Source organism: Schistocerca gregaria, chromosome 1 (assembly GCF_023897955.1).
Source record: "Schistocerca gregaria isolate iqSchGreg1 chromosome 1, iqSchGreg1.2, whole genome shotgun sequence".
Classification (NCBI taxonomy): Eukaryota; Metazoa; Arthropoda; class Insecta; order Orthoptera; family Acrididae; genus Schistocerca; species Schistocerca gregaria.
The window spans coordinates 1,177,645,843-1,177,663,727 of NC_064920.1; the positions used below are offsets into that span (position 1 = coordinate 1,177,645,843).

Here is a 17,885-nt window from a genome sequence, read left to right on the forward strand (position 1 = left end):
TGGATCATGTAGTACAATCCATGAGATGTTACTGAACAGTTTGTCCAGACCACTATGCTCAGTATTTTGAACAACTACTATAAATAGGTAATAACCACCTCTGATCTGTAAAGAATTATGACAAATGAAAACAAAGTTGGGTTAGTTGATAGTAAAATATATGCTGTCTTAGATTCCTTTCTTCCCTTTCTTTCCCCTCTCTCCTCCCTGATGAAAGAACATTTATTCCGAAAGCTAGGAACTTAAATTTTCGGTTGTTTTTTGTGTTTCTATCGGCTGTACTGAGCTGAGGTAAGTACTGGCCAGCCCCTCTATCTCTTTGTTAGTAATTGTTTCATTCCTTGTATCTAAACATTCACCCGACACCCATCGACAAGTTACCTCAGATTTTTGCCAGAGTCTATGTTTGTAGATAATATGGGAGCCACCAGATAAATATCAGGTATCACTTATCTTCATACAAGATAAGTCTTATACATGTTGTCTTTTTTTGTTTATTAGGCATCTTTTTGCAATTGCAGTTCGGTACTGAAAAAAAAGTATAGATGATCAGCACATTGCTGTATTTACAAATGCATGTGCAATGTGAGTATAAAATGACCTTTTCCACATCATTATGATTAATTGTACAAATGATTCATGGAACATGAAACTAACTAACAAGTTATATATGATCTCTTGTGTCTGTAATAAAATTCATATTTAGAACAAACACATTTCGCTTTATTTTAAAGCACCTTCAGCAATCAGATTTTTTGTTTCCTACTTCATTCCTGTCATTCATCTAAACATAGATGTTTGATTTTAATACACTGCTCTTTCCTGACAGGGAATATGTTTTTGGAATGAAATTTTCACTCTAGAGCAGAGTGCACTGTTATGAAGCTTCCTGGAAGATTAAAATTGTGTGCCAAACCGAGACTCAAACTTGGACTCTTCACCTTATGTAGGCAAGTGCTCTACCAACTGAGCTACCCAAGCATGATTCATGACCTGTCATCACAGCTTTACTTCCACCAGTACCTCATCTTCTCACTTCCAAACTTCACAGAAGGTCTTCTGCAGACCTTGCATGACTAAGACTCCTGGAAGAAAGCATATTGCAGAGACATTGCTTAGCCACAGTGTAGGGGATCTTTCCAGAATGAAATTTTTGCTCTGCAGTGGAGTGTGTGCTGAAATGAAAATTCCTGACAGATTAAAACTGTGTACTGGACCGAGACTCAAACTCAGGACCTTTGCCTTCTGGCAAAAGTAAAGCCGTGATGACGGGTCGTGAGTGTGCTTGGGTAACTCAGTTGGTAGAGCACTTGTCTGCAAAAGGCAAAGGTTCCAAGTTCGAGTCTTGGTCCAGCACACAGTTTAAATCTGCCAGTAAGTTTGAATATATTTCTGTTTTCATCTGTTGTACATCTATGTTAGTGTATAACTTTTATTACTTATAAAAAACAATTTTTCAGGTGTGTGTTAAGCTTCCTGGCTCATTTATAGGATAGTAGTTTTATTCCTTGCATCATTGTTTTACAGTTTCCCCACGATGGCTCGTTGAACCACAGGACATGTCTACACTAGCTGGCAATCCCCTCCTTGTTAATTGCAAGGCAGAGGGCTATCCTCAGCCAGTTGTGTCGTGGCTGCATGGTCAAGGTGAGATTAGTAACGTGCTTGAGTTCATCTTGCTGTGAGCTGCAGAGTGCACTTATCACACAACATAAAAATATTTTATCTCACTACTTCCTAAAGCAGCATGTCAGACTGGAATAATTCTTCCTCATTTGTGAATATATGATGAATATATTGACATGCCGGCCGCGGTGGTCAAGTGGTTCTAGGCGCTTCAGCCGGGAACCGCGCGACTGCTGTGGTCCCAGGTTCGAATCCTACCTTGGGCATGGATGTGTGTGATGTCCTTAGGTTAGTTAGGTTTAAGTAGTTCTAAGTTCTAAAGGACTGATGACCTCAGATATTAAGTCCCATAGTGCTCAGAGCCATTTTGAATATATTGACATGGTGATGAATATATTGACATGACCAGCCTTAAGCCTCAATTAACAGTCTGCTTTGCTGCCTTTAGCCTTCCCTTGTGTCAGCCATTCTGCACCTATAGAATATTCTGAGATACCCTCTCCTGATTTTTTACATTTGTATCTGACTTGTTTTGTCACATTTCAAAATATTTTCACACCTCATGCAGCTCTCTTGGTTGTTTGTTAGCTGGGCTCTAACCAAGATCACATCCTCTGCTGATGTCCTTCATTTTAGCTGGCTTGCAGCACCAGGACACACACACACACACACACACACACACACACACACACACACACACACACACACACACACACACACAGAGAGAGAGAGAGAGAGAGAGAGAGAGAGAGAGAGAGAGAGAGAGAGAGAGAGAGAGAGAGAGAGAGAGAGAGAGAGAGAGAGAGAGAGAGTTAATACAGGCTATTAAGAAGTTACTGAAGCCATTAAAAATGTTATTTCATAATGATGGTTTTATGATTACTTTACAAATTATTGTAATGTTATTTTTATAAATTTCAGAATGAAAACTGTTCCATGAATTTGCTGAAAAAGAAAATGACTGGATTACAGTTTCTGTTTAAATTTTAATTTTTATATTTCAGACAAATTAATAATGATTTTAGTAAAAGTTGATTTACTGACTGGTCACAGTTCTCTTTCAAGTATGTGAAGAACTTATGTGCTGTATCTCCCCACTTAGGTACAGACTATTGTTTATTTTGCATGGAAGGCAGTATTTTCCACAAATGCAACAGAAAAAAGAAATGATGTAAAATAGATTTCAATTTTAATGTAGCCAGTGATTCTAAATGAGTACAGGAATGTCCTGTTACATAATTACCCATTAATGTGCTGATTTTGTGTACGCTTTCTTATGTAGTGTACAACAAATGGCTCATATTAAAACAAAACAGATGTGTATACAGTATGAGAACATACAGTGTAGTTTAAGACTCCAAGTCACAGTTAAGGACACATATTCTTCGTATGTTCTTCCTTCTTCACTGCAAATGGTTTACTCCCCTTTCCTTACTGACACAGAAAGCTGTTCCTCTTTGTACTTAGTTTGTAAACCACATATTTTTTTATCTTACATTGTTTATACAAACATCATTTAAGCAAGCTAATATTTTCATCATTGTATCTTCTACAGTGGACTGTTACTGCATGGCATGGATCTCAGAAACTAGAAATCACTTTAGATTTTGGTAAATTGACTTTACAATCACTGCTGATAAATGGAAATTAATTTTATTATTGTTGAAGATGTCGTTTATTTAATTCACAGAATGCTCTCTTGCTGTTTTGTTTTAATTTAGGTGGGAAAGCATCAGACTTTCAGTCGCTGGATACATCAGAGGTTCACATCATGGTGTTGTCGAATGGGACCCTATCAATCCCAGCAGCAAATTCAGAAGATGAGGGTTTCTATCTCTGCCGTGCTGATAATGGGATTGGGGCTGGTCTCAGTAAGGTTGTGAAGATAACAGTGAATGGTAACAGAATAAACTTAGTTATAGTCAATAGCCATACATCAATCTGCTCCAGTCATAGAAATAAAGCATGCTTTTGACACTCTTCCTAGAGTTAATTTGTTTTTATTACTTTTTTGTTCATTCTATTAATCACTTTAGCTGTAAATTTGCTACAATATGGAATGACTTGGTGTTCCTTTTTTTAAAAAAACACAAACGTAATAATTTGTTTTTACACATACACTGAGGTGACAAAAGTCATAGGATACCTCCTAATATCATGTTGGACCTCCTTTCGTCCAGACTGGTTCACCAACGCAACGTGGCATGGACTCATCAAGTCATAGAAAGTACCCTGCAGAAATACTGCACCATGCTTCCTCTATAGCCATCCATAGTTGCAAAAGTGTTGCCAATGCAGGCTCTTGTGCATCAACTGAACTCTTGATTATGTCCCATAGATGTCTGACAGGATTCTTGTCAGGTGATCTGGATGACCAACCATTCTCTCAAACCATCCAGAAAGTTTTTCAAACCACTCGCAAACAAATGTGGCATGTTGATGTGGCACATTGTCATCCATAAAAAGCCCATCATTGTTTGGGAACTTGAAGTCCATGAATGGCTGGAAGTGGTCTCCAAGTAGCCTAACATAAGCAGTTCCAATCAATGATTGGTTCAGGTGGGCCCCTGGATGCAGTCTGTTTCATGTAACACTGTTATGGAGCCATCACCAGCTTGCCCAGCACCTTGTTGATAACTTGCGTCCACGGCTGTGTTTTGTCTGCACCACACTCAAATCCTACCAGGACTCATCTGACCAAACCATGATTTTCCAGTCATCTAGGGTCCAACCGATGTAGTATCGAGCCCAGGAGAAGCACTGCAGTTAGTAAAGGTCACATCGATCATATGTTACCACAGCCTATTAAAATCAAATTTCACCACACTGTCCTAACGGATGTATGTCCCACATTGGTTTCTGTGGTTATTTCACTCAGTGTTGCTAGTCTATTAGCACTGACAGCTCTAAGAAAATATTAAGTGAAGGCCGTCAGCCACGGCGTTATCCATGGTGAGAGGTAAAACCGGAAATTTGGTATTCTCAGCACACTCTTGACACTATGGATATTGAATTTCTTAATGATTTCCAAAATGCAATGTTCCATGCCTCTAGCTCCAACTACCATTCGGCTTTCAAAGTCTTTTAATTCCTGTTGTGTGGCCATAATCGTGTCAGGAACGAATCACCTGAGTACAAATGACAGCCCCACCAATTCACTGGCCCTTTACACCTTCTGTACATGATATTACCACCATTTGTATATTTACATATTCACGTTCCATGTCTTTTGTCACTGTCATCTCACTGCACACTGATCTCACATCCCAGTAATACCAAAAAGCTATGTACCAGGATGCTCATTTATGACAGAAAATACATTAGCTGAATAAAATGATTTTTGCATCTGGTAGTCGTTCAATTTTCTCTTGTATTCTAGTGTTTCAATTGCTAGACTTTTGATACTGTTGACAGGCCACTAATCACGTGACAAGTGTATAGTGATGGTAAGATATAATTGAGGTACAACATGATATGCAATGATAATAATGTTTCATTGCATGGATATTTACATGGTAAAAGGTACACATTCTTCTCCTTGGGAGCTAAGAACATACTTACATCTGTGGCCAAGTCAAGTAGCAACATATGTAACTGGATGTTCCAACAGAGCCCCTCCCCCCATAGTGTAGACTACTGAAAGGAAGACAAGAGTGGGGTCGTTGGCTGCTTCTGCGGGGGCTAATGATGTGAATGACCAGTCATAACATGGCTGGTACTTTTGCAAGAGACAATCAAGCCGTTTCTTCAAGTTGCCGTAGGAATGGTTGAGCACTGAACAGATGGTATGGTTGTAGCTGACATGGGAAGTGCCCAGTTTGTCCACATGGAACACTATCAGCATGATTGGAGAGACAAGGGTGGAGTGCCAGAAGTGAGGATGTTGTCAGGTGGATGCCACACAAGCCAGTGAAACTTGTATCTGTGTATGTTGAGGGGGTCATGGGATTGATGCCAGATGGTAATTTATTTGCTGGAGCAAACTTCGATGAGTGTGGTATGCATAGAGGCAGTCCATGGAAGAGCGAGTGCCATGAGTAAGCACGAACACAGGGTATCAATCTGTTTCACATCATGGTTGAAGTCAGTGAAGCCAGAGATGCGATCTTGAGAGATTGGCATTGTTGTATTGAAATTGTGCCAGGAAATGGTGGTTTAGTTGTCAGTGGTGGTTTAGGGTGAATTGTGCAACTAAAATTGCTCAAAAAGGCATTGTGTTTTGTTTCGTTCCTCCACTGTGTTCTGGGTGTAGTGCTGTAGAGCATCAGCAACCTGTGATAGTCATGCGGTAGTCAAAAGAGAAACTAGGTAAATATAGCTGTCATGTGAAGAAGGGCAGTGAGTCATGGTCAAGTTGCATGGTGGTGAGTCTAATCAAAAGTTTGAGGTTGGTCCAGGAAAAATTATGTTCCGGATCCATCCTCAGTGCAATGCGAATGTTCACAATCTGGACAGCCGGCAGCAGTAAACGTGGGTGTATCCAATTTGCAGTAGGTGTGGAAGGTGCAGTGCCCATAATGAATGAACACAAATCTGAGCAACCAGAATGTTACACAAGAGCTGCTGCCTGGTGTTTCTGCAACATGGGAATGGCACTGAGGTCCAACAGTAAAACATTTGTTGCTTTCAATTGTTTGGCACCAATGTCATAATTTTACTGTGATTTTGTTTTGAACCACAGTACTGAAGCTCATCACTTGCAAAACTGATCACTGTACATGGTCAAAGAGTCAACTGAGAAGCACTGCACTATCCAGAATGGAAAACATCAGTGTGGCATGCAAATTTTGGCACTTTATAGTAGTGGAGTATCTAGTGCAATATGTATTTGGGATAATTCAGTCATTGATGGCCATCAATGTGGTAGGTGTATACATATGATATAATAAAAGTGTGACATAGTACAGAACAATAATAATGCCTTATTGCATGAAAATTTACACAGTAAATGGTACACCGCTGTTCACCGCTGTTCTGCTTGGGAGATAAGAAGGCACTAAAGTCTGTGGTCAAGCCACAGATATTCCACGTATCATACATAAGTTATGTATAGTGGATGTTCCCACAAACACTCTCATGCCTGAGTAATTTACTGCTACTTTCACATCGCAATTTCTGTTTTAACTTCATATTGTGAACATGACATCAACTATTGAGTGTCAAAATTGTTACATGTTTATAATATATTTCTTGCTTACATCCTAGTTTATAGCAAAAATTGGTACAAGAGATGTGAAATGAATCTCAAATAAGCATTCATGCAAATTACTTGCAGTTTCTGTGTTTCACTATGGCTTTAACATAGAAATAGCCAACAAACATCCACAATTGTGCCTTGATATTGGCAGAATAACTGACCCCATCAACATTTGATCTTCAGGCACATAGCATGACAAGTCTAATCATTTATAAACAAAAAATTAGATGTGAATTTCACCAAAAATGATGCAAATATCTCAATAATAAGTGGTAATTTTGCCAAAAATAGGTGCCACATTTTCAGTTTTCAGGTCCCTAGGCACTGTTATGACCTCATTCTCATCACTTGATTAGCCTAGCTTGTCACACTGTCAACAGGTCCTTGCTCTCATTTGACAACATAGTCAGAATGATTTCTTTAACTCAATGGAGAATGTTTGTGCATACACAAACAGCACTTTTGTGCACACTAGCACATAGTAGAAGCACGTTTAATGATATTTCAGACAATGTTAGCAATATTGCCCAATACGTTTATGAGCAAGGTAACAATTATAGACATAAAAATAGCAAGAAAAATATGACAAGTAATGATGAACTGCAGAAGATGCTAAATGCATCATCAGAATACCTTAAAAGCTATCCCTCCAATATCTTAGTCTTAATTTGCATAGGTGGCAAATATGGAAAAACTAATATGTATACAAAACATTTCAATGAAAAATATTTAACCTTTTTGTGAGCCATGAAGATATACTTTCCACTAAATGTATGTCGTTACAGTGTTTAAGGGAATATGTGTTACCAGTTATGCTCACTCCTGGCATCTAGTGGCAGTCAGCTGCACCAGTTGTAGTTTCTGTTATTTGTGAAATATAGTCTTCAGGATTTTGGGAAGGGGAAGCAAAAGTAACCATTTTGTCAGGGATGGCAGGAGGGAAAGCAACTTTATGCATGGTGGAATGGGTTCGTTACTTGGTTCAGTAGGTGAGGTGTGAGAGAAACATTGGTGGTTTTGCTAACAGTCATTTATTGAGGCATAAGACCCTTTAAACAAACAGAGTAATACAATGTGTTTTAACATGCTTAATTCCTCTTGGCTCCAGAACAGTGGAGTTGTAGCGTGCAGGTTCCATTGATCACTGATACAACAATGGCTCGTGTTGCAGCAGAGGGCTGGCGGCATATTCTTCCATTCAGTACCGTGCATGTGACCCACTGTGGCAGCAGTGCAGTCTTCTCCTTGTAAATCACTCATTGCATTCTTAACAAACAGCTATGGCATGGCACTGAGTGCTCTGTCCTGGAATAAAACCAGTGACCCTCAGGTTCAGCATCTTGTGGTGGAATTCATCAACCTCTAGGTTCAGAGGTGACTCATTTGTTGAGGCCACTGTCCCTTCATCCACAGCAAACCTGAGTAAGTACCACACAAACTTGAATGTTTGTGGTAACGTCTGAGATGGCGTCTTCTGCATTGACCTATTGGTGCAGTACTGACATCTTCTTCTGTCGAGCAGTGTAGTGGCTGAGTCATTGTAGTGAAGTAGGACATCACTCCACCCACCCAGGTGACATTTGTTCATGTCTTCTTTCTCTCCTTGGAGGACCTCCTCTAAGGTCCACCTCACACAAATTTGTCAGAGATATTTATTCTGTGTTTTCGCAAATGTCGTGAAGTTTCTAGGGCAGTAACTGAGTCTTCCGTCATTCATCTATGCTTCTCATATTGGGCAGAAACATGATCAATGTTGATACACGTTTCGGCTTTCCATTGTTTTGCCTGTATGCTGACATGGTCGGGCTTTGCCATTTTGTCCTCTTCTGCATCATCAGATACGTCACGCACGTGAGTTCAGTATGCTGCCAGTTCCTGGAGCATTGACTGCTGATGTGTAAATTGAGCTGGTCATTGTTCTCCTTGGAAAAATTGCCCATCTGCTCGGTCACTGATCTGCCGAAGTGCTGACTGCTGTTGCGCAAACTCTGCTGGCCATCGGCCTTCTTATGTTGGACAAAATTGTGGGTTAGTGTGTCAAAGTCTCTAAAATGTTCACTTAACCTATAATAAGTCTTTATGTATTTTTCTGCCAGATCTCTGCTTTGAACAACCATAAATGACACATAATCATTATACACAATCATAAACAAAACATAGTTATTATAAATCCTAAACCACAAAATAATGGTGTTTTAATTATTATTGGGAAGTATGGTTTCCACCAAAGTTGTTTCTGGAAGGGGCTTGGGAAGTATACTTACTACAAAATTAATCTGTCATTTGTAGTCCATGGGAAGCATACTTACCACCTCAGTTTATGTGTGACATCTTGTGGTAGTGCACAGTTTCTGTTTGTTGATGGGTCACTTTTGTTAATGGAACACATTGCTTTGCTTTTGAAATATACACTCCTGGAAATTGAAATAAGAACACCGTGAATTCATTGTCCCAGGAAGGGGAAACTTTATTGACACATTCCTCGGGTCAGATACATCACATGATCACACTGACAGAACCACAGGTACATAGACACAGGCAACAGAGCGTGCTCAATGTCGGCACTAGTACAGTGTATATCCACCTTTCGCAGCAATGCAGGCTGCTATTCTCCCATGGAGACGATCGTAGAGATGCTGGATGTAGTCCTGTGGAACGGCTTGCCATGCCATTTCCACCTGGCACCTCAGTTGGACCAGCGTTCGTACTGGACGTGCAGACAGCGTGAGACGACGCTTTATCCAGTCCCAAACATGATCAATGGGGGACAGATCCGGAGATCTTGCTGGCCAGGTTAGTTGACTTACACCTTCTAGAGCATGTTGGGTGGCACGAGATACATGCGGACGTGCATTGTCCTGTTGGAACAGCAAGTTCCCTTGCCGGTCTAGGAATGGTAGAACGATCGGTTCCATGACGGTTTGGATGTACCGTGCACTATTCAGTGTCCCCTCGAGGATCACCAGAGGTGTACGGCCAGTGTAGGAGATCGTTCCCCACACCATGATGCTGGGTGTTGGCCCTGTGTGCCTCGGTCGTATGCAGTCCTGATTGTGGCGCTCACCTGCACAGCGCCAAACACGCATACGACCATCATTGGCACCAAGGCAGAAGCAACTCTCATCGCTGAAGACGACACGTCTCCATTCGTCCCTCCATTCACGCCTGTCGCGACACCACTGGAGGTGGGCTGCACGATGTTGGGGCGTAAGCGGAAGACGGCCTAACGGTGTATGGGACCATAGCCCAGCTTCATGGAGACGGTTGCGAATGGTCCTCGCCGATACCCCAGGAGCAACAGTGTCCCTAATTTGTAGGGAAGTGGCGGTGCGGTCCCCTACGGCACTGCGTAGGATCCTACGGTCTTGGCGTGCATCCGTGCGTCGCTGCGGTCCGGTCCCAGGTCGACGGGCACGTGCACCTTCCGCCGACCACTAGCGACAACATCGATGTACTGTGGAGACCTCACGCCCCTCGTGTTGAGCAATTTGGCGGTACGTCCACCCGTCCTCCCGCATGCCTACTATACGTCCTCGTTCAAAGTCCGTCAACTGCACATACGGTTCACGTCCACGCTGTCGCGGCATGCTACCAGTGTTAAAGACTGCGATGGAGCTCCGTATGCCACGACAAACTGGCTGACACTGACGGCGGCGGTGCACAAATGCTGCGCAGCTAGCGCCATTCGACGGCCAACACCGCGGTTCCTGGTGTGTCCGCTGTGCCGTGCGTGTGATCATTGCTTGTACAGCCCTCTCGCAGTGTCCGGAGCAAGTATGGTGGGTCTGACACACCGGTGTCAATGTGTTCTTTTTTCCATTTCCAGGAGTGTACATTATTGTGACCTGTATCAGCTCATACCTTTGTTGTGTGATAAAGTTTCAAGGATTGTTTTCACATTGTGATAAATAAACTTTAATATCAGCAACAATTTTTTTAAAATAAAATAAAAGAAAACATAAAATAAAAACAGGAAACACTTCATTACAAAAAATGCACCCAACTTTTTTATGACTTCTTATATTTATGTCTGCACATTTGATGGCTTACTGACCATTCAAATCTGCCTCCTAGTGGAACTACACCACACTGAAACCTATTGTAAATAGGTAACCAGCAATTTTCGTACACGTAAATATTTTTATTCATTTTAATTTTTTTTGTAAATTATTTAAGATGGTGCCAGTGCCAGCTCAGCAGCACACCTAAGAAATGAAAGTGTGAAGCAACAATCCCAAAACCCAAGTTATATCTTAATGGCATCAATGTTTATTATTTTGTTGGAACATTTTATGTCTACTGAGTTATTTTCTAGCATATAAAAAAATTCTCCCCCCCATCTCCCACCCTCTAGACATTCCCTAATGGTTTCCCTGAACTACTTGAAGTGGTTCTCTACATCCATCACATACACATACTCACACACACACACACACGCACACACACACGCACACACACACACAAGCACATTGTGTTATTGTAATTTGTAAAACTGAATTTTCAGGCAAGATTATCAATATTTCCAGATTTCTCAGATTTCTAAACTATTTCCAATGTAACATTCTGTATTACATTTTTGCGTAATGTAGGTAGAAATGTGCATAACACATAAATTAAAGTGATAAGATCTGAAGCCTGATATGTACATTCTGTAAAGCCTGAAACAAAAAATTGTGAGACATTTCTTTTTAACATAGAGGCAGATCTCAAGAAACTGCAATGCAAAGTATATCTGCTGCACACATTGTGTTTCATAATCCCCACAATGAAGGAAAACATTCTGGCAACAAAGCATCCAACAGCATCAACAACTTCCTTCTCACATGTAACATTTCTTCTGAATTAGTTATGTAAATGGCCTTTCCTTCCATCCATCACCAATAGAGATTTCCATTATGTGCTTCTACTTGCTATCCGATTCCTTATCCAAACAAATGAACTGCTTGAGAAATACTTACATATGACCTCTGGTTCAATAATATGTGTGCTATTTGTATTGTGCTTTTTCTTGCTTACATAGTTCATAAGTAAATATGTAAATCCATTGTCATCTTATTTTCCTTGTCAATACGAAGTGCTTTGTTTGTTGCTTGTATGGTTTTCTATATTGGTGTTGAACTTTGCTCTTTAGGACAAACCAACTTTTATTTTTCAGAGCCTGTGAGCTTTGATGTGATGGAGAAGAATGTAACAGCTCGCCATGGAGAACAAGTAACTCTCAAGTGTGATATTAAAGGTGATCATCCCATACAAGTTGACTGGCTGTTTAATGGGCAAAGATTAAATCACAATTACAGGTCTGTTCCTCAGAGCTCTTTGAACGTATACCTAAGACTTGTAAAAACAGGTATCATAACAGTTACTCAGTTACAAATAACAGTTCCAAGAGTTTTTTTTTATTTGTATAAGAATGGGGCAATCAAATAAACAAGTATATTTCAAACTTGACGTTGTTCAGTTATTTATCTTACTCCTCTTTCATAAAATATAACAACTACATAAATTTCTTTTCACTACTGTAAAACTGTGTTCTTGCTTTAATTTATAGTAAGTACTCATCTCACAATATTCATGTGTCTCTTCTGTCAAGTTTTATTGCAAGAAATATGATTGTCTACAGAACCTCCCCCAATCAAATGTCAAACTAATTTTTACGTTGATCAACTAACAATAGCTACTAGAAAAAGAAGTTGCTTACTACAGTAATTTCTTCAGAATGGTAATAGAAGGAAATGAGTCAAAAAACATATTAACATGGTTCATCACCAGCAGTGTTATAAATGAATATTTCAATAATTAGGACCATTTCATAACTTCAGTTTCAATTATCATAGTAAATACTTTAATTTCATTTTGCATATTATTTAGTTGAGCTTTTAGTTGGCATAGTTGGAGACTTTCTTAGTTTGTTGCACTGTTGAATGCTAAATAAATTCTCACTCCTTTTCGTTAAAAAAAAGTAATTATTTGGTTATATAGACAACCAATTTTTAAAAAATTTAAAATAAATTTGAACACCTGGCAATTGAATAACCTATTTTGTAACATTCAAATGTTGATGCTGACATTAACTTGGCCACATTGATAATACTGCAGCTGATAATACTAATGGTTTTATGTTTTTGGTGTCAAAGGAGTCAGCTCTTGAAAAACTAGAATTGTTTCTGTGTGAAAAACATAAGATGAAGCTTAAGAGCATAAAAATGATATTTAACCCCTTGGTTATCGAATTTAGTAAAAAGCAGAGATATTTGTTTGTTTTGTGTGTGTGTGTGTGTGTGTGTGTGTGTGTGTGAGAGAGAGAGAGAGAGAGAGAGAGAGAGAGAGAGAGAGAGAGAGAGATTATTATTATGAAAACCTACAAAAAAGTTATAGTTTGCTATTTAATGTTGACAGAACAAGCATGTCTGAAATCAAGACAGATAGTGGCCTGCAGTCCCTGCTGGTTATTGCACAGGCTGAGCGACATGACTCAGGTCTTTACACATGCCAGGCAGGCAATATATTTGGTCACAGCAAGCTTATTATACACCTGGCTATACAAGGTTGGTTAAGTTTTCTTTCCGCTTTTCTTTCTATCCCTCAATATATATATTGTCACCCAAAAAATTTGGTAATAGTAATTTACTTTCCTTTAGAAATCTTTGTATAACACTCCTCCTATTACTTGTGTGTACTTACTCATGTTTAAATATTATGATAGACATAAAATCTCATTATTATTTGCTATATTCTTTAGCAGCACTATCAGAAGTCTTGCTGCCCTCAAAATAAAACTGCTTTCAAAGTTTAGACCCTCCTAAATGACTGTTTTAATAGGCATTGAGAAAAATCAGCTTCTGGCTTCAGAATTCACGAATTCACTACAAAGTATAGTATATAAATGTACCAAATACACAATAACTCCTTTATTTGACAGTTATCACTAGCCACACCTCTAACCTCTACAGTTTTTATGCACTGACATCAGACGCAAAAAAAAAAAAAGCCACAGTATTTGATTACCTTTTCTTTATGAAAAGTTCTTTCAAATGCACAATATTCCCCCACTGCTTTTAATCATAGTTACTGTAACATTCCCAAAGGACCACCTTGATTGGTTGAGCTTAAAATTCTGTGGTAACTTCTTATTTACACAAAAATTATTCATTACACGAAATAAAATACTGTAATTAGAATTAAGTTGGCAGTTCATGTATGTACATTGTGCAGGAATCTGTTTAATCAATTGGGAATACTAAATGTATCCCCACAATACATTCACCCACAGATGAAATTTGTTGTCAACAATCCAATGAACTTTGATATTTTAGAGGTATTCACAATACGAAACTGCAAACGATAATGATTTGCTCTTTCTTCTCTTGAGTGTAGCCTTCTTGCAGAAAATAGTGAAATGCACAGCTATACAACTTTCTGAGAACCTCCCCTGGCAATAAACTGACAGACAGCGTGTTTGTCAATGAAAATATTCAGTTTTTTAAAAAGTAATGGACATAGTGGCAGAAGGGTTGAACCGGAAGGAATAGGGGTGAAGGTAAGGGACTGGTGAGGTATAGGGGAAGGGGTAAAGAAGTCACTCAGAACTCAGTGTCAGAGTAGACTTGCTGGATCGGATGAGAAGGAAAGACAATCTGGTATTTGAATAGACACCTTTAAATGGCCAAATGTAATGATGTATATTATTTTTAAGTGTCTATGCAGTCTTTTCTTGAGTTGATACAATCCACTTCCTAAGATTTATCTGTGGAATGTAGAATGAACCAACTAAATTCCTAAACCAATGTCCACCCACTACCACTTTAGCTTGAGAAGTTGTTGTGATATCCAGAAGATGCATGTTGTAAAAACTAGTCATATCAACAATATGGGAAGGATAGATAGATACTTGCCACATCAAGGGGACACTGAGTTGCAAACAGGCACAATGAAAAATACTACTACAATACAAAACACATATATATTGACACAAGCTTGTAAAAAGCTTAATATTTTAGCTGACTTTTTCACTGTGCCTGTGTGTCTACAACTTGATGTCTCCTACGTGTGCTGAGTAGCAATCAATCCTTTTCATTCTGTTATTATTCCATCCAGGACTTTCCACTGTTTTATCAGTTCATATCAGTATCATTGCATTGTTGTAGAGCATATTTTCAAACATTTTACTGAGCATTGCCATTACACAGTGTCTTCCTGTTCTCATTCACAAATCACACTCTTTGGATCATAACATGAAGGGAAATCCTCACAAGCATTGAACAAATATTGGAGTATTTAGTTAGCTTTTATGAAGTGGTTAGGTGTGGGGTACTAGCTGCTATTATTATGAGCAATTGTAACTAAACAACATTAATCAACAATATATAATTTCTTTGTGTATTTGTTTATTCTTGCTGACAACCTTCTGAACATCAGGCCCATATAAAACACTAACATCATTTGTGTATGAGTTAACAAAAAGTATGGATATTCTCTGAGAATTGTATCCATTTTTGATAATGACACGCCAAGAATGAACGTATAACAATAAACTGCTAGCCAAGACCACAGGCATTCTTTTTATTCCATGATTACCGGTTTCGGTGAAACTAAAGCTGCCATCGTTGGATCTTAGGACACATACAGGTTACAACATCAAGGCAGACAATGGTGATATTAATAGTTGCCTATAACATGCAGGCCTTACAAAATCGTCATACGTAGCACATAGCACTATGTGGCTACCAGTTTATTGTTGTACAACCATCTAGATCACTCCCACATGCTCCCTACCAAGAATGAATACTAGCAGGGGTACTCATAGAGTAACTGTAAGCTGATTATTTGCATGCCATTCTTTATATACCAATGCAACATCCACAGTAGTTGTATCCCTTCTTTGATTTTCCATCCTCTCTGTTACTTCAGCAAATTTTGTCTCCCAATATTCCCCCCTCCCCAACTGCAGAACTAGAAGGACAAATTTAACTTTTTGAGCTTTTAAAGTAATCTGGCTCATGTGAAGCAAATATTTATTATTGGCTTATTTCATTTGAGGAAGTACAGATATTTTAATGTTTAATAAATGTAGACATGGTCCTTAGTAGGCTGCAATGTGATTTTTATTTCTTCACATGATTAGCTAATTTCGAACACTTGTCATTTCCAAGCTTATTTTATGATTAAATAAAAATCACATTACAGCCTACTACACACCATGTTTATGTTTATTAAACGTCTGGAGGCTGTAGATCGCTACTTATGCAAAATATTTTAATGTGGTTGTGATCATGTAGATTCAGTTCATTCATACATTTGTGTCTTAAAAATCACAGTTTGATACATTTTTCAGAGCCACCAGATCCACCGCTTGACATAGAAGTGGTCGAAATAAACAGTAGATCAGTTCGTTTATCATGGCATCCTCCATTTGATGGACACAGCACTCTGATTGGTTATCTGATACAGTATAAGAAAGGTACCAGTCTCATCAATGATTGGCATCATTCTGGAACAGTCAACCTCTCCCTCCCAGCCTATGGAGCTGAATTTACAAGTAAGAAGTGAGTACTTATAATATAGCTGTAAAGAGCAGCCCAGGCAAAGAGTGAAACAGGCTTCAGTCAAAGGTAAAACAGATGGGCTGATAGCAGTTTCCTTATCAAGCTAGATTAAGGGAAACATCTATAGAACTATGTAGTGTCTGTTATGCATTGGAACAATAACTGTCTGCGAGAGTCCCAAAAATGAAAAATCACCTAATCCATGTGGAGTGTTTACATTCACATTGTGTGACAATGATTCTAAGACACAAATTTCACTACTTACTGTTTACTTATTCAGCATAGAATCAAAAATCACAGCCTAATCATGTGATAGTCACAGCTGATTAGAAAAAAAAGAATCTTTATTCCTGTATCATTCCAATGTGGGATAATGGGCAGCATTATGCCACTGTGGATTTATACTTTACACATTTACTTGCATAATTCTGCAGTTATATGAAAACAAGTGCAAAAAAAATGGACTAATCTAGAATTTATAAAAAAAGAGTTTCTTGCAAATGAGACTGCTAAAACATATCAAATTATTTTGTTATTTTTATAATAGAAATTCATAAAGAAAGGATGTGTTACTCTTTTTGATCTGTCATATTCTTTATAATGCAACTTAATATGAGAAATAATAATTTGCTAATGAAGAAGAACAATATTATGTTAAATTTTTTTGCATATTCTCAAACATCCATAATTACAAATTACCACTAAGTCCAGTAAAATGTATTTTTTTTTTTTTATCCTTAAAACAGTATAATAGGGTTAATGTATTTTAAATGCATTTGCTCCATAAAAACATTATTGATTAACAATAATCAGTTTTATCAAACAATGCATTGTCATTAATATTTTCACAATATGTATCATGTTAACATTCCTGCTTTGCTCTTAATAAACTGTTACTCCATAATTTAGTAATTCCTGTCAATCCTTTGGTTGCAGGTTTTGTAAGTTTTGGAGCATCATATTTGAGAGGAAATGTCAAATTAGTGATGGAAGGACTACCTGATACTTGTTTGTCCCCCCCCCCCCCCTCCCCCATAATATTGCCAGTATCAAAATTTTCCAGATTAGCGTAACTACATTTAAACAAAAACTTAACAGGTTGATCTTTAATAATTTTCAAATATTTAATCTCACTTAATACAACTTCCTGCCCAGATTTAGATATTTAGATAGTGTTTGTCTCAGTATCTTACGAAGCAGAGGTTTTACAGCAGTAAATATGACAACTGTCATTTATGCAACACCGAAAGGTATAATTACTCTTGACTTTTTAACAAATTCCATCCACTGATCTGGAATATAAATGAAAGATACGGTATCTGTCTTTTATTTTTCTCAGTTAACTCAATATTGTGCTCACAGGGTAAATAAATATGACCAGACACTAGAAACTTATGTTCCTGACTATGTTAAGTACATCCAAAAGCTAATCAAAGCTTGGCCAAAACAAGAATCTGAATACACCGTAAGGTAGTGTAGATTGTTGGGAATCAATGCTGTAATATGTTGCTTAAGACATG

General features: G+C 38.4%; 1 protein-coding gene across 1 annotated transcript in view; it reads left to right on the top strand.

The window, feature by feature from the left end:
* LOC126297439 (Down syndrome cell adhesion molecule-like protein Dscam2) overlaps positions 1 to 17,885 on the top strand; it is a 384,987-nt gene that overhangs the window by 195,086 nt on the left and 172,016 nt on the right. Inside the window, exons 12-16 of the mRNA XM_049988328.1 lie at positions 1,528 to 1,647; positions 3,348 to 3,524; positions 11,979 to 12,120; positions 13,220 to 13,368; positions 16,155 to 16,365. Coding sequence (XP_049844285.1) covers positions 1,528 to 1,647; positions 3,348 to 3,524; positions 11,979 to 12,120; positions 13,220 to 13,368; positions 16,155 to 16,365 — 799 coding nt within the window. The remainder of the gene's footprint in view (positions 1 to 1,527; positions 1,648 to 3,347; positions 3,525 to 11,978; positions 12,121 to 13,219; positions 13,369 to 16,154; positions 16,366 to 17,885) is intronic.